Raw genomic sequence first — 23,417 nt, forward strand, 5'->3', positions numbered from 1 at the left:
TATGATTTAACTAATTTGGCCTTCCTCTTAGGGTATGCATCACAGACTTGGAATACGTCCATCAGCAATCCTCTGGGCTTATTCTCTCTGTTATATTGTTCTTGTAGTATTGAGTTCTTTTTGTATAACACATAACTTATAAGTTGAGGTTAAAGAAAAGCTAAGCAAAATGACCCCTTTTATTGGCTAACTAAAAAGATTACAATATGCAGGCTTTCGAGGCAACTCAGGCCTCTTCTTCAGGCAAGATGTAATACAGAAACTGAAGTTCCCTGTGTTTATATCCACACACTAGGACAAGAAACAACATTGGTAAATCTTTAAATGAAAAATCTTAAATGTAAAAAATTAATAGGTTCATTTAGGCTAAGATTAATTGAACAAGAGAGAGGAGGACAATGTATGGTCAAGATCTTTGGATAAGATAACTGTTCAACAAAGTCCTTTGAGGTCTGTGATGAGTTTTTCAAACCAATATGGGTCTGTAGACAGGTTATCTGTGTCAGTCTGAGAGATGCAAACAGTCCTCGTACCTGGCTATAAAACTCTCGTCTCTATTCAAGCCATGTAGTAATGTATTAAATTTTAACATGAGTTTAACTTCCCATTCTTTTCTCTCTTGCTGTGTTTTGAAGTTGCCCATAAGCACTGTGACTTGAAAGTCCCTCTCACAGTGTCCATGGCTGTTGAAGTGGGCCGCTACAGGAACATCTGTGTTGACATATTTAATGTGTAAATTCATTCTCTGGCGGAGTGTTTGTCCAGAGTGTCATTTTGCTTGGCTTTTCTCTACATCCATAATGGCTAACACGGTACAACACCCTAGTACTACAAGTAGAGGTTAAGTAAGAATGAATTGAATTAAAATATCTACTCATAAGATTAGATGTGTTTGCCAAATAATAGCCAATGTATAAATCACAAGAGTGTAGAATAAAGTTATATCAAACAAAAATATATCTTGTTTTTTTGAACTGGCTTAACACATGCTGATATGCCTTTGGTATGTATATATATATATATATATATATATAATATGGCGAGTCTCACTAGCTGTGTTGTCAAAAATGTGTACTTTAAGGGCATTACTTAAAACATAGTTGTGATTAACTTGGACTGCAGGTGCAACAGATTCAGCATCTTCTTCCTCCTCATCATCATCAAGTTTTGTGAATGGTGCTACCAGCAAAAATCTTCCCGCTGTGCAGACTGTTGCTCCCATGCCAGAAGACACTGTTGAAAACATGAGGCAAGAGAATATTGTGTTTTTTTTCCCAGTATTTATCTTATTATCCTAAGTACAAAATTACTTCATTTTTGTGTTGTTCCTGTCAGTAAATTCTGAAAGGAAAGGATTGGCATTAAAATTAAAAATTGCATATTAGTAATCATTTTGCTTTTTGACATAACCTTTTTGAGTTAGCTCAGTAGAGAATGCATGAAAAATAATATGGCACGGCCATTATCCACCCAATTACAGTTTTGAAAGTACTTGATTTATTTGTGTGGTTATTGTGTACCAATTTGTATTTCAGTGATGTGGACCAGTGTCCACTCAGAGCTGGACTGAAATCACAAGAACTCAATTCAATTAGTCCTCTGGTTGGATTCATACCAGGTCCTGGAGGTGAAGGCCAATGTCTTAGGCAAGGAAGCTTCTAAATCACCACTTTGACGCTAATGCTTGTTTATTTAAATCAGAAAAAAACCCTTTTTTATCTGAAAGACTAATTCAGTTCTAAAGTTTGATTTCTATCTTATAGAAAAGGAAAAATTTGCACACATATAAATTTATATACAGTAACTGTAGTTTGAAACATATTCCAACCTTGTCTTGTCATGCTCCTCCTAACTCATTGCTGGTGGGAATTTTAATTTCCTTTTTTAAAGATTAAAAATAAAAATATTCAGGTTTTATGTAATATTCCTAATTGTCAGTCTCTGCTACTGTTATTATTATTAGTGTTGTTGTTATTATTATTATTAATAGTAGTAGTAATAATAGTAGTAGTAGTATTTAGGATTTATAGGTCTCCTCTGGAAAAATTTATACTGCATGTATCATGTATTATATATCTGTTATATAGTTGTTTTAACATACTGTATATCTTACTTTCTGTTTACCTTTTGTTTTTGATTTTGTTTCTGTTCTTTTCTTTTCTTTTTCTGTTGTACAGCATTACCACAAAACTTGAGCGTGCTTTGGAAAAAGTAGCACCTCTTTTAAGAGAAATCTTTGTAGACTTTGCTCCCTTCCTTTCCCGCACACTGCTTGGCAGCCACGGCCAGGAGTTGCTGATAGAAGGTACAGGTGCTGTATAGTTTGCCTTTTTTACATTTCCAATCACTGTGGAGTCTGTCTTTGTGGCTGCTGATTAATTGTACACTCATGAAGGACATGAAGGTATGCACTTTTGTGTCTTTCCAAAACATTTAGATAACTCTACTCAGGTTTATTTTAATTTAATAAACAGAGAATGTTTAGTCTTGTTTACTGTGCAGTCATTAACACCTTTTATTACATTTTTGAGTAAAGTGTAATTTCACTTTAAATTCTTTGTAGGTTTTTTGTTCTAGTGCCTATTAGTACGGAAAACTAAGTCCTTTTGTAAAAGGGGGTCAATATTTGATTTAAATGTTGCACATTAATTGTCAAAAATACCAGGTATAAACAGCACAGCTTTCTATCAAACTACCATTCTGTTTTGTTTGTGCCATATACAGTTTTTTTATGTATCTATCTATCCATACATCCATCCACATTTCTTTTCTATGATTGTACCAGTTGTCTGATTCCTCAAATTAAAGATTTCAGTTCTTTAAGTAAAAGATTCCAGGACTTACATTTGGGTCCACTGCATTATACAGTATTTTCCCGCTTTGAACTTTGGTGCTATTCTAGGTCTCCACAGAAATTTTTCTTACACTGTCAGGTGGACTTTTCCCAAAAATGTTGTAGAGAAATATAATGTGTGCTCTATATACTCATCATTTTATTATTTTGGTAGATAACCACAAATTTTCAAGTCTTAACCATCAATCACAGGCAAAGTTTAATCAAAAATATCTGATGATTCATACTAAAGCTAATGTGGCATTATGTGATTTCTTGTCATTTTGGTATGTAATACTTCCCGACTGCAGTTACTGATCATGTCTCCAGACGATTTCAATTTAAATGATGGAAAATTGCTCACCCTGTCACGTTTACCAGTGCTGAACATGCAGCATATTTGTGCTTACTTCTTTTTCTGGCAGCCAATAACATAATGCCTTACAGAACAGGCATCTAACGAAGGGTTAACCAATATGGAGCGTTCAACCACAATCTCATCCGTTTTCTTTTTTTTCCATTTTGTCATGGTATGTACAACATAAGACATCAGCCAGATTCCCTTCTGTTTCTGCGGTCCAAAATACCCACGTTCCTTATTCCTCATTGCTGTATTGTGTGCAGTGTATTTCTTGATGAGCATTGGTTGTCAGCTGTCATGTATACAGACCCAACCCTTACAGCTAAAGAGAAAACCAAACCTGTTTGATTGTGTAGATTGACAGGGCAGGTCATACAAATAGACTATCTATCTATCTATCTATCTATCTATCTATCTATCTATCTATCTATCTATCTATCTATTATATAGTGCATATCTATCATCTATCTATTATATAGTGCATATCTATCATACTGTACTGATGTTGCAATATGCTTGAGCCGTTCTATTTTGTTTCAAAACAATGTCCGCTAGTTTAAAAGACGAATGGCTTACAGCAGATTTTTTGTAATGATTCAAGAAATTCACTACACTTTGTTACAAAGAAAAAATGGCTTCGTTACTCTCTCCTGTACTTTTGATGATAGCCTTTTCTGCAGTTGCATCTAAAGTTAACATTGATCAAATATTCAATATACTGTGACAGATAGGGGGTTCCACTTAGGCCCCAAACCCTGGATACAAACATCACAAAGATAATCACAGGTACAAAACAAAGGATGTTATTTTGCCAATACCTCACAAAGATCTTTTGTCAGTTTGCACAAATACAGTTCTGAATAAATGATTCTACATTCCTTCTCTTCTCTTCTCTTCTCTCTCCATCCACCTCTCTTCCTTCCTCCTGACTCTGACTAAGTTAGAGGAGCCTGGACGACTTCCTTTTGTGTCGTACCTGGAGTTCTTCCGGTGAAAGATGCTTAGCTTCATGGAAGCACTTCAGGGTCAAGCGGAAGTCCTGAGAAATATGGATTGTGAACCCCCACAGCACCCCCTGGTGGTACCCATGGGACCCAGCAGGGCTGACTCATTGCAGTACAACTCCCATCATGCCCTGCAGGGTTCCACATGGTTACTGAGGTCCTGTGATGCTGCTATCTAGTGGATGGGAGATAAAAATATTAAAAATTAGGACATTTCCCCAATGTTCCTTTACCTTGTCCTCCTGGTCCCGTACCTTTCCCAAACATGATGCCAGATTATCCTGCCTGACACAATTCACAGATGGGATATTTTTAAATTATACTCATCCTAACCACTAAGATATAAAAAAATGTAGAATAGTAGTAAAAAAGTGTAGTAGATGATCATCACACTTGTAAATTAAACATTTGATCAGTGTCTCTTCTTCCCGAAACACATCATGCCAATAAGCAATTTAAATGAATGGAACCATATTGAAAAAAATTGAAATAATTAAATCTAAAGTAGCATTGACTGTTATTTAATATCAGTGTATGTCTGTGACAGTTAATAGTCACAGGTCACTTGTACCGATGTACAAGGAAACAGTCTAGAAGACACTATTCAAATTCCTAGTTTACATATAGTATTAAGAGACAGTAGGACTGCCATTGTTGGTAAAAATGTTGAGTTTAAAACTAAGACAGCCTACAAATGTATGTAAATAATGTTTTCATACCTGATGTCTGTAAAACTAAACAATCCCAAGTTTCTAGGGATTCATAATATGCCTAAAGGCTTTCTGCAATCATGTGTAAAAATACAATGGGATTTCAGCTGACTTTTAAGCAGTTTTAATCCAGCAAAATATAAACTTTAAAAGACAGAACATTTTTGTAACAATTGTTTTTATTACTCCTCCATTTAGATTATATACGCATTGATCATAACATAGTCAGTACTTGTTAGGGTTTGACCATTCAAGTTGTCATCTCGGACTGTGAGATTCTAAGCTATCCTGTACTCCCTTGCTGCACCTGGAATGTTTCATTATTATTAGTAAAGAAGGGGGCATCAGCCAGTCTTCAAATCTCACGATGTTAATCTTTCAAAATATTAGCCAAAAACTGTTTTTTACTTTTTAAAATACCAGATTAACATTTTCAATAACAACTTTGGTTAATCTGGGTATTTTCAAAACTTGTCCCCATTCATTCTCTGTAAGTGAAGCATTTCCTTTCTTCCATTTTATTAATGAGAAGCAGAAGAATTCAGTTAATAATTTTCTTTATGCTGACTGTTAACTGCACTCTAGTTGTAATTGGAGTATTGGATGCTGGGCTTATAAGCAAGTGTGCTTTGTAAAAATGACATACATAGATTTGATATACAGTAAGTAAGGCAACATCCATGTTTAAGGCTGTTGTTAATATAATGTTTTATCAGATATAAATGAACAGGAAATACACTTTATATAGCTATGTGATTTTGAATTTAAATCATAAAATTGAATTATTATTAATTATCTTTTATATTCTTGATCATGTAATCATGGGTGCTGTAATAAAATGATAAACAATTTTGAATGTTTTCATAGGCTAACAGTCCCAGCCTAATTTAATTGCAACTTTCTATTGTATTTATGGTCTGTCTGTATAACTGCACTTTATTGAAACTATACATTTATGCAATCACATCGCTACCATAAGTCTGTGAAATAAATATAATATATATTTAAGCTTTACTCCAAGTTTCACTAAAATGCATAATTGAAGATTATGCCTTAGGTTAAAGTAAAATATAAGTGATACAGTTTGTGTCAGAACATTTCACTGCGCATTACTTAAATAGATATTAGATAGCCCACAAAAATAATAAACATTAAATTTATTACTTGTCATTCATAACATTTAGTTTTCAGAAATTAATTAATTTCAACATAACTAAGCACAATAATGATTGTAAATGTGGAATATATTTTTACAAATGTACTAAAGTGGTAAAAAGCAGATGCTCAGTTAACATTTAAGAGAGCAGGTTGGAGCCTTGGTTAGCACTGCTGCTTCAAGAAATTAGCATCCTTGGTTTGAACCTACATGTGATCTTTGTTCATGTCGATGTTACATGTTCCCTCAATGTCTTCTGGGGTTCTCTGAGAACTCATTTTTTTCTTCCACATCTCCAGATACCTAAACATTAGGTAAATTGGTTATGCCTAACTGACCACATGCAAGTGTGATAATGATTGTGTTCATAAAATGGCACCCAGATGAAATTCATCACTCTCTGGGGGTGGTTCCTTACGTATTCTGCCTGGATAGGCTCTGGCCACTCATAGCCTTAAATTGGATTGAGCAGGTTTTACAAAAATATGTAAAAAGAAGGCAAGTATTTTAAGAACTTTCCATGTAGCCGACTCTGTTATTGCTGAAACTTTCTGAAAACATAAGATGCATTTAGTAGCTTGATTAAATACCAGACTGCAGAGTCCTAAGCGTAGATCCAGGGCCAATTTTGCACTTTTTGTGCCAATTTGGATTCTTTCCAGGGGCCTCATGTATAAACAGTGTGTACACACAAAAATGTTGCATGCGCCAAGAAGTGGGGGTCGACTTGTTCTCAGTTCTACTTTTTGTAAAAATTGCTTGATTTGTATGGAATGATTGCAATAAATTTAATAAAATTTCAAAAAAAAAAAAAATATTGCAGGTGCCTGTTTCCATGCACACATTGCAATGTATTAAAACTAAACCTGGCGTAAAGCCACGCACCTTTTCATGCCAGCTCAAACCATTGCGTATGCAAGTTTTCGTTCTCAGTTTTGCAATCTGGCAGCACCCAGTGTCAAAGCAGTGCTACTGTTTCTGTACAGTTTCCCTTTATTTTTTAGATTCACATCCCTGACGCAGCTTTATCATACACTGAATTTAACCACATATTGTTTATTAGTTTAAGGCATCTGATTGTAATCAACCTGTAACCATATAATGGTTCACGAAGTGGCAAACTAATACCATCGCTGCTTTATCATTGTTACCCTCAGTGCACCACTCACAGAATTTTAACCCACTGTATCTGAGTGCGGAATCACAGCCCTACAGCAGCTGATCGAAAAGAGAATTATTGGGATACATCATCTAGCACACGCTGCCTCAGCCATGTGCACAGTCTATTTGAACGTCTCCCATATGGCAAATGCTTCAGAGCCTTTCCTGTAGGGACCTCGTGGTTCAGAAACAGTTTCATCCCAAGAGCTAAAAACACACTCGGTCAATCCATCAAATGTTCCTGGTAGAACTGTTTGTACTTATAAGTACAATTACTTCACTGTAAACTTGCACTACATTTGTAATATTGCACAACCTGAGCGAGCCACTTATGCTTTTATATTGCATATTTTTCATTGTTTTTTTTATCGTATTATTATTATTACAGTTATTTTATCATTTTATAGGAAAATAAGTTTATGGTGAATTTGCATATTGAATCTCATTGTACCATACAATAACAATAAAGGAATTCAATTCAATTCACTAGAAGAAAGCACATACTGTATTTACATATGATGGTGACTGGCTTCTAAGTCTATTTATATTTGCAAGCGCTATCTTCTTGGAGCTCTTGATATCATATTGTAAGATGAAATGCAGTAAAGTATGTACAATACATTATACAGATACATTTTTAACTACATTTAGATAATGTATACTGTTAATATTTAAACATGTGTTCACAGTGGCGCAGCAGTAGCGATGAGCTGGTGCCCCATACAGGGATTGTTCCTGCCTCGCGCTGTATGCTTGCTGAGACTGGCGCGACACTGGATGGATTGATGGAAGGAATAATTAAACGTGTACCACAAAGATATTTTAATGTTCCTTAAAAGTTTTGAAGAATCGATGTTGTAAACTTAAAGATGGTTTTACATATATTCAAGAACTTATTGTGTGGCGATTGATTACTTAGGGAAAGAAAAGCAATTGGGGATTAGTGCGTTAGCAAGAGACTGTACTGCTGAAGTAAATTATTTTATCGAGGGTCACGCACAGTGCAGCAAGCATCTTGCGAGAGGCAGAAACAATCTCTGGAAGGGGCACCAGCTCGTTTCTACCACTGCACCACCATGCCCTCATGTTTAATACATGCTTTAATTCCTATCATCATGAAAATTATATCAAGTATACATCTTAGCATTTAAATTGTTCAGAGAGCTGTAATGTCATGAATGTAATATATTCTTTGTCCTGTCAGTGTAAGAGAAAGTCCATTTAAGAAGCAAGTAGTGATTCACACACATAGAGCATATAGAAGAACACACAGAATACGAAGCATTTCATATGCTACTTTAGTTACAATGGGTTCTGAGAAATCCTAGTAAATTAAACATTTTAAGATGCAGTTTATGACATTCTACTTTAATGACAAAATAAACTGTGTGATCAAAGTGGAAATTTCAAGATTTAAGCTGACATTTCAAACTTTTTTTGCCACTGTATTCCTATTTTTTTTTTCTTTTCTCTCTCTACCCTAATACGCTTCCGTATGACACTCAGAAGGTGAGCTACAACTTGCCTTTTCATGGCAAGTTTGTTATCTGACCATTTCTTTTTTATTTGGGGCACTGTGCGACTTTCTGAACTTGAACTTTCAAGTTTCTGCGCCACTCTATGTCACTCAATCAACTTCCTTTTGTTGTTCCTTTTTCCCCCATATGTTTTCACAGAATGCTGAACTTAAGTTTCTATTTATATTGATTTGCACATTCAAAGAGGCGTAATTCTGGGAGGGGTGACAGGCACGTGCACATGTGTTACATTTCACGCTGACTGGGATTTGTGTGGCGGAAGAACGTGGAAGTTGACGTACTCACAGAAATATGCCTCTGGATTTTTTTGTGAAAACGCACATTTCTGTTTTTGTCCGTACGTCATGTTTTAGTGTGAATTCTATGCACAGCGTTATACATAAGGCTCCTGGTGATCCAATTTTCTCCCACCTGCCAAAGGTATACTGATTAAGTTACTGGAAAATCTAATTTATTCTGTTATTACTGAGTGTATTTTTTGATGTTTTGACATCACATCCAGGGTTGAGTCCTTGAGCTTGGCAATGATAGGTGAGGCTTAGGCTCCTTCAACCATGAGTCAGAAAATTGGCCCAGAATACAGGAATTTCAGAGGATGCATACAGTATATGTGCCATATCCTACTTTCTAATCTTATAATGCATAGCTATGTTATGTGACATGTTATTCATGATCCTATTAACAGAGCCTAGATTAAAATAATATATCATTTAAAATGTCTGAAAGAGTAGAAATATGGGCAGAATGCTTTAATTTTAAATGTTAAGTTATTGGCATTATTTTAAATTTTAAGTTTATTTAAGTTGCATGGTGCATTCTGTGTACATCAGTTTGAGATGTTGTATTCATTGCCGGAGACAAGATGGAACAGAAAAAGTGCTACTGTGAAAACAGAGGGCTTAAACCGAAATGCTTAGATGTTTCTCTTGTAATTAAGAATCAAAGTTTCTTTTTTATATAGGAATCTATTCTGAACTTGGCCAGGCACACATACAACACCATTCCAAAGGCACTGTTTCAAAGAAGAAAAACAAATTTCATCTAGTCTTACTGGGTTAATTACTTGTGTTTTTTTTCTTCTTTTTACATCCATCCATCCATTTTCTAACCCGCTGAATCCAAATACAGGGTCACAGGGGTCTGCTGGAGCCAATCCCATCCAACACAGGGCACAAGGCAGGAACCAATCCTGGGCAGGGTGCCAACCCACCACAGGACACACACAAACACACCCACACCCCAAGCACACACTAGGGCCAATTTAGAATCGCCAATCCACCTAACCTGCATGTCTTTTGGATTGTGGGAGGAAACCGGAGCGCCCGGAGGAAACCCACGAGACACGGGAGAACATGCAAACTCCACGCAGGGAGGACCCGGGAAGCGAACTCGGGTCTCCTAACTGCGAGGCAGCAGTGCTACCACTGCGCCACCGTGCCACCCCCTTCTTTTTACAGATACAGTATTTCTACCCCAGGGCAAAGAAATGATACACACTTTTTTACTTTGACAACTTTACCTGTTTCATTTTGTTTTTTGAGTATGAACATGCACTACCATTAATGACAGCATTATATTGTAACTTGATGGTAATGTTATTTAATGAATGATCATAGTCAAATTTTTGTGAAAAATTACATTGCACTTTTAATAGCTTCTAGTCAGAGTTCAGCAGCCATTGTTACTCAGATTTATAGCCCTCTGCTTTCTGTTATGAGGATTACCAGTCTTACAATGGCTCTGCAGTGACCACTGGCTGCATTACCTTTACTTAGTTGTCAACATGGCCTCACACTTCCATTACTGGTTAAGTTGAGTGAGAATATTTAAATCAACTGCTAAGCTGACCTCAAGGTAAAGTACATATGCTAGATTTATTATACAGATCTCATCCTATCCCTCTTGCCTTTATGAAAACCATCCTTCCATTCTTCCATTTTCTAAACCACATAATATTCATTTTGTGTGATGGGGCCTATTGTGAAATCATTCCCTACTCATGAACAATATGAAAAATCTATACATACAGTATTATTCCGTTTCTGAACAAAATCAGTCAAAATCTCTTTAGAGTCACATTTGAGGTATTAGTATCAGGAAGTTGATTTTCTTTCTTTTATTTATTTATTTATTTAATTGACCTAAATTAGAAACAGATAACATTCCATACAGTCAAGTCAAACTTAATAAATCAAAACAAAATTCAAGTTGATTTTCTTTAAGAAATATGTAGTTGGGCTACCAGCTTGGTCAGCAGGTAGGATTGCAGTCTCACAAGATGTTAATCACAATTGATTTGTTGCGTAGGGTTATTTTACTCTTACAAATTCATTCCAGGGCACTCAGTTTTAATTTCATAGATCAAAAACAAGATTTACAGAAGCTCTTTAAATAAATAAAAAAATAAATAGGTAGATAAGTAAGTAAAAAATTAAATAAATATACACACACAATTTGGCCTGAACAAACACCAGAATGACTATAAAGCAAGAACATTAAAAAGAATGATAATAAGTTCTGACTTGGCTATCACGTTAGTATAAAGGAGCCCTGATACTGTTTTTTGACACACCTCTGACAAATAATTCTTTGGCTGACAGTACTCAGTGTGTTGTGGAGAGGATGTGCATCATTGTTCATAATGGCACTCAGTTTTGTTTTAATTCTCTCCATCACTGATAATGAAAGGGGGTCTGGAGTTCATCCTATAACTGAGCTTGCCCTTTTAATTAGCTTGTTGATTTAGTGGGCCACTTTTGAACTTGGCAAACAATGGGAAAATATTGTGGAAGAGTGTTAGATGTAGGCAAAAAGAACATAAATTATAAATACATAATGTCAAACACTGTTTTACATTGATCCAACATTCTGAACATCTTGTCAATGTGATAAAGCAATTAGAAAAGCCAATAAAATGTTACTTACATTCTGAAAACTATTAAATAAAAATTAAGGGGTGTTATACTTACACTGTATAATATAATTCTGAGACCTATTCTGTAGTATTGTGTGCAGTTCTGGTCATCACACTACAGCAAAAAACACAGCAGCACTGCAGCTTTGTGGAGGAGAGCAACCAAGGACTAAGTGATATGTCCTACTCTGACAGGCTCAGGAAATCAAACGTTTTTAGTTTCAAGCAAAAAGGGTTGCTTGGAGATCTAATTGAGGTAATCAAAAATTACTGAGACATTGATCAGGTTGATCCAGCAGAGTTGTTTTGATTGAACAGTGAATCGCTTACTTCAAGGCAGCAGTGGCAATTAAGGGGAAGTGTATGTAAAACTACCAAACTGTGTAACTAAAGTGGAAGTCTTAAAAACGTTTTAACATATATAATTTACTGCAGTAGCAAAGCAAGATATTTAACACCCAAATATTTAAATCATTATTGCAATATGCTAGTTTTGATAATAACACATAATCACAGCATCAGCTAAATGGGTTGTGATGCACTGCATTAGGTATTATTGTTTGAATTAGGCAGTTTATGTTTTTAATATCACTATTCTGCATTTCATGGAGGTTTAGGTTTAAATCTACAAATTGTCCACAGCTCTCATAAACAATTATGCAAAGGTCATGAAAAACATCCATAGAAAAAAAAAATCTCTTATCACATAATCCACATGTTAGTTGTCTAGTCATTTCTCACAACATGTGAAACACACCATTTTTTTTTTCATAAAATATTGTGCAATAGATATTTACATCAAAAAGAAGGATTACATTTCCATAATACAGAGCTTTTTGATGTGTATATTACAGCTTTAAAGCATTTCTATTACTGTCTTAGTGACAATTTTCATTTTTGTTTTTAGCAACACCTTCCATTTGAAATACTCACAAGGAAGGATAATGCATAGGGAGATATAGCAAATCAAATTATATGTTTTGATTGATTTCGAGTATTGCATTATGAGAAATAAATTCAAAATCACTTTTACCTATAGAACTACATGTTATTCAAAGTAGATTGTATACCCTCTGCTCTCCCTATCTAGAGAGCAGAGAAATAGAATAAGTTAATTTTAAAAATATCCTGAAAGATATTCAGATGTCCAAAAGATTGAAAATAGTTAAGCATGTTTAGCATGGCCAATGAAATTACTAAATAATTGCCCAGCAATAATAAAAAAACGTGATTTTATGATTGTCTTATGGTGGGTGAAGTAGGTCAAGAGCCAGAAAAGAGGTTACTGTTACTAGCAGTATATTATTATTATTATTTCGACTGTTACCAATGAGTATGCAAAAATATCTTATTGTACCTGTACTGCATGATATGTAATGTTAATATTTCCTGTTTTATGAGTTGTTTTATTAAGGTGAGGTTAGAGTATCATGAACATTGTTCATGGTAAAAGTAGTTTGTTTGCATTTGGGGCATGTTTGCATCCTTAATATATTTCATACAAGGATTTTTAAAAAGTCTGTACTTGTTTTTTATATTAATGAGTCTCAGTTTTCTGGTATAGGTGGATGCCATTTTCAAATTCAGTTCTTTCTTCTTTTTTTGGCTGCTCCCGTTAGGGTTTCCTGCAGCGGATCATCTTCCATATCTTTCTGTCCTCTTCATCTTGCTCTCTCACACTCACCACCTCCATGTCCTCTCTCATCACATCCTTAAACCTTGTCTTAGGCCTTCCTCTTTTCCTTTTGCCTGGCAACTCCTTCCCTAGCATCCTCTTCCCAATATACCCAGCGTCTCTCCTCTGCACAATTCCAAACCAATGCAATCTCGCCTCTCTAGCTTTTTCTCCATACCATCCAGCCTGAGCTGACCCTCTAATGTACTCATGTACCCAATGCAAATCTTAACATCTTTAACTCTCCTTTTTTCCACCGTCTCCAACCCATATAACATAGATAGTCTCACTACCATCCTGTAGACCTTCCCTTTCACTCTTTCTGGTACCCATCTGTTACAAATCACTCCTGAATCTTCGCCACCCACTCCCCCCTGCCTGCATTCTCTTCTTTAACTCTCTTCCACAATCCCCATTACTCTGTATTGTTGATCTCAGGTATTTAAATTCATCCACCTTCACCAATTCTACTCCCTGCATCCTCACCATTCCACTGACCTCCCTCTCATTCGCACACATGTACTTTGTATTCTGTCTTGTTCCTACTGACCTTTATTTCCCTCCTCTCTAGAGTATATCTCCACCTCTCCAGGGTCTCCTCAACCTGCTCTCCTCTATCACTACAGATCACAATGTCATCACCAAACATCATAGTCCACGGGAACTCCTGTCTAATCTCATCTATCAGCCTGACCATCAATATTGCAAATAAGAAAGGGCTCAGAGCCGATCCCTGATGTAATCCCACGTCTACCTTGAATGCATCTATCAGTCCTACCACAGACCTCACTACTGTCACACTTCCCTTGTACATATCCTGTATCACTCTTACATACTTCTCTGCCACTCCCGACTTCCTTATACAACACCATAACTCCTCTCTAGACACTTTGTCATATACTTTCTCTTAGTCCACAAAGACACAATGCAACTCCTTCTGGCCTTTTCAATACTTCTCCATCAACACCCTCAGAGCAAATATCACATCTGTAGTGCTCTTTCCCAGCATGAAACATACTGCTGCTCAATAATCATTACCTCTCTTCTTAACCTAGCTTCCACTTCTATTTCTCATAACTTCATTCTGTGGCTGATTAATTTTATCCCTCCATAGTTTCTAGAGTTCTGAACATCCCCCTTATTCTAAAAAATCAGTACCAGTACACTTCTTCTCCATCCTCAGGCATCATCTCACTTTCCAAGATTGCATTAAACAATCTGGTTATAAACTCCACTGCCATCTCTCCTAAACACCTCCATGCTTCCACAGGTATGTCATCTGGACCAATGGCCTTCCCATTCTTCATCCTCTAAATAGCCGGTCTCCTTGCTAATCATTTGCAAGATTCATTATCGCCACATCATCCAACCTTCTCCCTCTCTTTCTCTTCATCCATCAACCTCTCAAAGTACTCTTTACTGCTACTCAACACATTCTCCTCACTTGTAAGTATGTTTCCATCTTTATCCTTTATCATCCTAACCTGTTGCTCACCTTTCCCAGCTCGGCCCATCTGCTTAGCCAATCGGTACAGGTCCTTTTCTCCCTCCTTAGTGTGCAACCTTTCATACAACTCATCATACTCCTTTTCTTTAGCCTTCACCACCTCTCTCTTCACCTTATGCCTTTTCTCATTGTACTCCTTTCCACTTTCTTCATCTCTCTGACTATCCCACTTTTTCTTCGCCAACCTCTTCCTCTGTATACTTTCCTGTACTTGACTCACCAGTCATGGTATCTTGTATGTTTACCTGTTTCAGACATCCAATAGTTATTCCTGATGGCAAAAAAATATCCCCAATACAAATTATTGAAATGCCAGCACATAACCAAGAACACACTCACATTCACAGCTAGATTTAAATATAGCTTTAAATACTACTTTAGGAACGTCTTTAAAAAAATGTAAAAAAATATGTTACTGTCTGTACATGTGTCTGTCAACAGGAAACAACTCAGGTCTCAGGGGACCAATTTTGTTGAAATTTGGCACATTTATTCTACCAGGAAGTTTGTCAGAAAAGTTAAAATTTCAGTGAGATATTTCAAATGAAGTATCCCGTACCCATTTTTAAAATTTCAAAATTTAGTGAAAATAGCGAAAAATATTCTGTGTGACTCCAATTACCGATTAGTTTACTATTTTAAATTTGCCTTAAGACAGGTCACTGTAATTTGTTTATCTGTTTACTATATGTATAATAAAACACTAAGGTCTTTGTGTCCAGTTCCTCCAAATAATCTGATTGGTCAGTTTGGCCTTTGTGTGATTGGTTAGTTTGGCTTTGGTGAAGTGACAAAAGAGGAGTGTGCGTGTGAGATGTGAGATGCATGACGAGGTGTAAGGGACCTATTCTCAGATAATCACTTTCAAAGAAGTATAAAACCAAACAGTGGCAAGAAAGGTGCCTTGAAAATCTCACAAACAGGCTTTATGGGATTAACAACAACATTTATTTAAATAGCATGTTTTTGTATAAACAGTGTAGCTCAAAGTGGTTTACAAAATGAGATAAAAGGAAGTTAATATAAAACATAAGCAAGATTAGGCAGTGAGGACACTGGTGAGCAGATGTTGACAACACACACAGAAATACAGAGAGAAAGGCACCAGAAGTACACACAGGGAAAGAGATAGCAAATATTTTTTGATTATTCTATTACCTGTCTTTGACAGGTACCTTGGCTAATTTTGTATATTTTTCTTGTTTACTCATCCAATACCCGGTCCCGACAACAAATCCTCTATCCAAGTTATTCAAACACTGGGAGAGGTACTGGCGCACATATTTCTGGTACACCAGCTCACTTCTCCTACTGGTGAGGTAAGCTAATCGCAAAAGTAAAAAAAGAAAAAAAACTCAAAAAGTCACTTATTTAGAAATAATGTAAGGAGAAAGGAATAATGTAAGCATCATTCTGTAAGCATAAAGTGCACAGATATGTACTCCATATATTCATTACATTAAAAACAACCTCATGCCTGTTTTATCTGCACATTAAATCGATTAAACATTTCTAACACAATGATTTATCAGTAAAGCTCCAAACCAACAGTCCATCATTGTTCAAAGCAGTCAACAATTTTACCTTGAGTCTTCAACAGAAAATTTTAACATTCCATTGGGTAGGTCTTTCAATAATGTTATGTTTCTTATTAGTCATAGACCCATCACAAACAACAGCTAACAATAAGACATCAATCACTGGAATAGGAATCTTTTGTCAAAAAGCCTTTGTGCCATCGCAAGTGTATTTGTGCTACGATTTTAACTACATGACATCATAAAGTACTGTTAAAAAGCTTGTATTTTATGTAGTCTATTAGTATACATAATTGCATTCTATTATTGCTGTATTTAAGACCCATTTTTAAATCTACATTATAATAAAATGGAAATTCTGTGAAGCAGGCTTTATGAGAATGCACTTGACAAAGGGAGTGCCGGTCAAGTGACGTTCAGACACACCAGGATACAGAAGAAAGGTGCTGAAAGTACACATCCAAATATGATTTTAAATTTATGGCTAGTATTTAATAAAAATGTGACAACTGATAAAGAGAATAAAAATTAAAATAACAAAACTTTATTTTTCAAATCAGTTAAATTTTATGCCAAGTGTGCATTTTCTAACTTATTAATTCATTACACAGTCAGGTCTTCTTGTTCCTTGCAGTACGTAGGCCTTAGTTGATGTTTTATTGAGGGTGATGTAAGCAAAGTCTACGTTCTTTAATGCAAGCTACTTTTATTTTGACTGTCAGCATCACTCTAATAGAGTCCAAGTCTTAAATTAATTCAGGTTCAATTATGGGTGGAAAAGCAGAAAGTATCTTCTATTTTTTAAACATAACTATCAACCTCGCTATGCAGTATATATAGCATCCTGCAGTGTAATTCATCACGAAAGATTCTATATAAGTCAAACAGTTATGAACGCTTTTGTTATTACATACATTTTCTAATCACATATACTCAGTATATTTATTTTTTAGTGATTTTTAATTCTTTATTCGTCATGTATAATTTCTTGTGTTAGGAATATGTCATTTTTTGCATACTTCAACTTAACGTCCTTAAAAAATAACAACAAAAAAATATCAAATTATTACCAGATACTGGATTTTGTTGTTCTAACAGCACACAAATAACATCTTCTTAGCAGACTGTAAGCCAGTCATTTTTGTTTTTCTTTCTAACATCCATTAAAATTTACTGTGGGATCCACTAATTTGGGCTGTTTCAGGAAATAACATTGAATGTGTGCTGTCTTCAGGGCCTAGCTAAAACTTGAACTTTTATCCTGGGATCAATGAAATGCACATCTTGGGAGGACAAATTGTTATTTGTATCAAGAAGAATTGGACAAAGTGGGTTTTTTTTTTTTCCTAAATAATACTATTTAATATACATCCATGCATTTTCAAGCCTGTTTACTTCAGTCCAGAGTCATGGGGAAACTATTATATCCATCCATCCATTTTCCAACCCGCTGAATCCAAATACAGGGTCACGGGGGTCTGCTGGAGCCAATCCCAGCCAACACAGGGCACAAGGCAGGAACCAATCCAGGGCAGGGTGCCAACCCACCACAGGACACACACAAACACACCAAGCACACACTAGGGCCAATTTCGAATCGCCAATCCACCTAACCTGCATGTCTTTGGATTGTGGGAGGAAACCGAGCACCGGAGGAAACCCACGCAGACACGGGGAGAACATGCAAACTCCACGCAGGGAGGACCCGGGAAGCGAACCCGGGTCTCCTAACTGCGAGGCAGCAGCACTACCACTGCGCCACCGTGCTGCCCAAACTATTATATTCAATGGAAAAATGTGGATTATGTAACTAAGGAAATTCTGTGTGAATTATAACAGAAAAATTGCAGAATCAAACAATTCCAAACTAATTTAATCCATTTGAATGTCACATTGGGGTCAGAGTCTATCCCAGCAGCAGCCGACCCTGATTAGGGCACAATTCCATTGCATGACACACTCACAAGTACAGTTTGGAACTGCCAGTTAACCAGGCACTCATATATCGGGGCTGTGGAAGAAAAACCCACACAGATATGGAGAACTTGCAGATCCCACACGGGCAAATCTTCAGGCACTGACCTAAACCTAGGATGAGACAGCATCTCTAACTGTTACACCACCATGCCACCTGTCTTATAAAATTATAGCACTTCTCTTTAATAATAAGTGGTTATGACTCTGGTTGGTAATCTAACATTTATTTTCTTCTGTTGTTTGTGTTTCCCCTTAGTCTTATTAAACCTTTCTGATTTCAATGAAGTGGTTTATAGTTGACTATATAAATTAAGTACGCTACTTAAAGCCTTTGGTCATTAGCGTGACCTCGGACAGGAAGTGGGGGATGTTTTTTAGCAGTTGAAATGTGTTGCCATGCAAACCAGTGCGTTTACAAGTAATTATCTTCAATCCATCACCGTTCTGATTGCTGGAGGTCACGCTCTCTCTTCAACTTTCTCATGTCTGCAGACAAGTGGCCACTGGTGCAATTATGCCTGTGTAACCTTGGAACTTACACTTGGAGTAGTTTGTGGAGCATCAGTGAATACTGTATTTGTTGAAGATACTTACTTCTGATGTAATAATTAAGAGCCTGACAGACAAAAAGCCATTTACCTCATAATGCCAGACTAAATTGTCGTGTTATCTCCTTTTGTGTTTTACAGGAAGGAGTTAGGATTTGTGTTTAAATAGGATAGTGTAATGTAGAGGACACAAAAGTGTTAGAATCTTTAATTATTTAAAATAAAAGTGCCCAACATCTGCAATCTGAGCATACAGAAGTGTATTATTGAGTGTGGTACTCAGGTTTCATTACAAAACAGGCAAGTAATTTCTTGTTAAATGGTCTGTTTCTTTATATTCTAGAAATTCGGTGTACACGCCCAGAGCTTCTGAGTACAAGCAGACTAGTAATTAATTTTCTACAGCAACATCTTTCACAAATATGTGTACAATACACCATCATAGCATTTCCCTATCTAATGGTATTGTCATTTGTTCATTGAGTATCTGACAATAATTTTCATTCTAGAAAAACTATAAAGTAAACATATTTTCTGCTCCATGAACAGAAAATACATATGTTATGTTAACTTTGAAATAATTCAAGTTAGTTATTAGAACAACTCTTCATATTGTGCAGTTGAATGTTATCCTGTGATTGATGTAAGAGGCAGCTGTTTTTCTAAATTCATTTTAGTGGTAACTATTATATGATGCTGGACTAATAGTAAAAATCATCATCATCTTTAAACATATTGACAGATGTTTCTTTTCTGTACGGAGGTATTCTGAAAAACCTACAGAAGGGGTCTTTCTATTAAATTCTTTTCAGCATTCAGCCTGTCCGCTGGTAATTACTGTACCATTAATCTTTCTGATCTGGAAGCACTTGAGCTAGTGAATAGCTGATCTATTGCACTGACTGTTAGTCTAAATGAGCTTTTCACACCTGTTTCTTGTTTCATTAGTTAACTGTCTGTTTTAAGATCCAGTGCTGCAGTAAACTATTCTGTCCTTTCTGTCACTTCTGTCTCTCAGAAAAGCTTTTAAGCAGTTCTGTACAAAAATGGGCAATTATCTCATACGAGAATTCCTAATGATTTTTTTATCAAAATTTTTAATTTTAAATGATACATTTGTTTTAAAGAATTGCTTTTAATTTTTAACCCGCTTATTCCTGAACAGGGTTGCAGTGGGGTGCTGGAGCCTATCCCAGCTAGTATGGGGTGCAAGGAAGGAACAATCCCATGGACAGTGTGCCAGTCCATCGCAGGGTGAACACACGCACCCCAGCCACACATTAGGGACATTTTAGTATTGCCAATGCACCTAACCTGCATCTGGTTGTACTGTGGAACCAGAGCACCCAAATTGCTATTCATTTATTTTATTAGTGAAATGTAAAACCAAGAAGCGCCAATATCAAATATAGCCTCAGAAACAAGGACAGCTAACTGCTACACCACTGTACTATCCTAACTATCCGCCCCTGTACTACAACTACTAATTTTATCATTGTTTTAATTGTTATTCTTATTTGATCTCATTATTTGTCTTCTGTCTTTTGATACTGGACGTCAAGTGGTAATTACACACTAAGGCGTAACTCGTCCTTAGTTATAGAATATGTATTCTTGCCATAAGCATACTTTCTTTCAGTGATTCATTCAAAATATTTCTGAAAGTCCAGTGCTTCAGTAATGATTTATAATACATTTGTTTTATAATACACATCTTGATTACCATAATTTCCACTTCTTTGTTATTATTGATTTTTTCATGCTTCTTTGAGTAGTTGTTTTGGCTGTTTGATAACAGTTAATAAGTAGATATTGTTTGCTCATGTTGGACAGCGATAGCGATCGTCTCCCACATGGTTCTACAATCCTCAGTATTAAATTTTATCACTTCATCTAGGACTTGTACTTGTTTGTGCTGGTATACAAGTATATTAGTATACATTTGTCACTAGCCTCTCAACAGATCGGCCATTGGAGAAAACTACATACAGTAGATGTGTATGCTGGCATACTGGTGCCAGTATCTTGTAGGCAGATGAAATAAAATTGCTCATCTGTTCTATTTTGGCATAGAAGCATCATTTGTGGTGAAGTTGCTACTTTGAATTTGTTACTCGTCCACTGCGTAGCTATAATTCATGGTCAATACTAGCAATAATATAGCATTTAGTGATTCTTCCTCAGTCATATACAGGAGTTATTGGCTAGAATTTGAAATGTTACATGATTATATCTGTAGGTGATTTTTACAGTGGAATATTTTCAAATTACAAATGTGTTTCTTCTTCTTCATAATGAAGTTACCTTGGCTTGACTGCATGCATTCAGTACATTGAGTTGTTTGCCAAATCCACATGTCTTGATCTACGTGTAAAGTTACTTTTTATACTTTTAATGATGAAGCCTGATACTTAGTCAAGATCTTCTTTCTTTTCTATCCATCTTTGAACCTTTAATCTCTTCCAATCAAAGACTAGAAAACTGTATGTTTAAGCAGGAACTGGTAAGCTCTTGATGGATAATATTTTGTTTTTTGACCTCAGCTCAATTTTTGATATCTGATATTTAGTAGCCAGTTGAAACCTCAGACTTTCAACACACAACTAAAGTGCATATCAATAGACCTGTTACTACCCCGGTCCCAATTTAACATACTACCTTTTCTTATTTTTTGGATTTTTAATATTATGATTGTCTGAGTGTAAAATGAGCCATGTGTCTATGCAGTATAACAGAGGATTCAAGATGGTTTAGTGTATATAATTATGGAGGAATATTTCAGACAAATTAAATAAATAGCCTAACAAGCAAACAAATAAATACATATCCAAATAAGTTGAAGTACTGTGAAATGTGAGAATATATAAATATATATATAAATAAAATTAACACTGACTGCACGCTCAATTTGAAATAAACTCTGAAATGAAAACTGGCACTTTCAGTCATCAAAGTTTGATGGTGGGTTGAAGTGAATACTGTATTTTTTTTGATGAATCCCCAGTAGAACTGACAGAAAAAGTTGACCATCAAAGACCACATTTACAGCAGACACTTCAGATGCTAACTCCAATCGATGAACTCAGACTCTCTGGAATTAAATTAGCCACTTCACATAGTGTTTCTGGAAAACCCTCGTATCCAGCACGCACAGTCACAACTTTAAGCAAGCGCCTGAGCCAAAACATTTCTAAGTCAACCAAAGCAGATACAGTACATTCACTCTGCACATGACACACCAATCAAAAAGCAGTCATTTCTAGAGCCCGCCCTCTCAAATTTGATTATTGAACGTGACAGTTTTCATTACAGGACTTGTTTCATTCTGCATGTGCTGTCACTCAAATAAATACACAAAAAAAAATTTAATAAAAACGAAGGAGTAAGCAAAAAAATAATATTTTGTGGCACATTTATTCTCAAATGTTTAATTATTATTTTTTTTTTCTGAGATACTCTTCCATGTATAGTATGCACCTTGTAAAATAACAATTGAGATAGAATTTAGATAAATGAACATTGAAATCCTCTTGAAAAAAAACTCGGCTTATCTTTTCAGTATAGTTTCAGTTACAATTTCAGCAGACCATCTTTTCAGTCTTTCATTCTCTCATTGATCGCTGCATACATGAATGTATCTTTGGCCAGACTCAAAGCTGGAAGGTTTTTCAATCAGTCCATGCCTTACTTAGATTCTGCATGAATTTCTTCAAAGAGTTGATGATCAGCGTGTTAATTATTAATATTATGGCTATTTTGATATCATTTCAAACCAAGGACTTGATTGGAAAAATGGTTTCCTCTTGATCTTAAATTCACATGTGAATTAATACCACTAATATCCACCCATTCATCCATCATCCGATCCGCTATATTCTAACACAGGGTCACGGGGGTCTGCTGAAGCCAATCCCAGCCAATATAGGGCGTAAGGCAGGAAACAAACCCTGGGCAGTGCACCAGCCCACTGCAGTACCACTAATAGATAGATAGATAGATATGAATGGCACTATATGATAGATAGATAGATAGATAGATAGATAGATAGATAGATAGATAGATAGATAGATAGATACTTTATTAATCCCAAGGGGAAATTCACATAATCCAGCAGCAGTATACTGATACAAAGAAACAATATTGAATTAAATAGTAAAAAAAATGAAAAAGATTAAAATAAAATTAATGTTAGCATTTACTCCCCCGGGTGGAATTGAAGAGTCGCATAGTGTGGGGGAGGAACGATCTCCTCAGTCTGTCAGTGGAGCAGGACAGTGACAAAAGTCTGTCACTGAAGCTACTCCTCTGCCTGGAGATGATCCTGTTCAGTGGATGCAGTGGATTCTTCATGATTGACAGGAGTTTGCTTAATGCCCGTCACTCTGCCACAGATGTTCAACTGTCCAACTTTAATCATACAATAGAGCCTGCCTTCTTAACAAGTTTGTCCAGGCGTGAGGCATCTTTCATCTTAATGCTGCCTACCCAGCCCACC

At 36.0% G+C, this 23,417-nt stretch overlaps 1 protein-coding gene across 15 annotated transcripts in view; it reads left to right on the plus strand.

Moving 5' to 3' along the window:
• nbeaa (neurobeachin a) overlaps positions 1-23,417 on the plus strand; it is an 894,135-nt gene that overhangs the window by 460,332 nt on the left and 410,386 nt on the right. For 6 of the 15 annotated variants that reach the window (XM_039745777.1, XM_039745781.1, XM_039745780.1 and 3 more), the window contains 3 exons: positions 1,123-1,249; positions 1,536-1,646; positions 2,178-2,311. In XM_039745777.1, coding sequence (XP_039601711.1) covers positions 1,123-1,249; positions 1,536-1,646; positions 2,178-2,311 — 372 coding nt within the window. The remainder of the gene's footprint in view (positions 1-1,122; positions 1,250-1,535; positions 1,647-2,177; positions 2,312-23,417) is intronic. The other 9 variants (XM_039745785.1, XM_039745786.1, XM_039745792.1 and 6 more) reach the window with 3 other exon arrangements.

The sequence above is a fragment of the Polypterus senegalus genome, chromosome 2, assembly GCF_016835505.1.
Source record: "Polypterus senegalus isolate Bchr_013 chromosome 2, ASM1683550v1, whole genome shotgun sequence".
NCBI lineage: Eukaryota > Metazoa > Chordata > Cladistia > Polypteriformes > Polypteridae > Polypterus > Polypterus senegalus.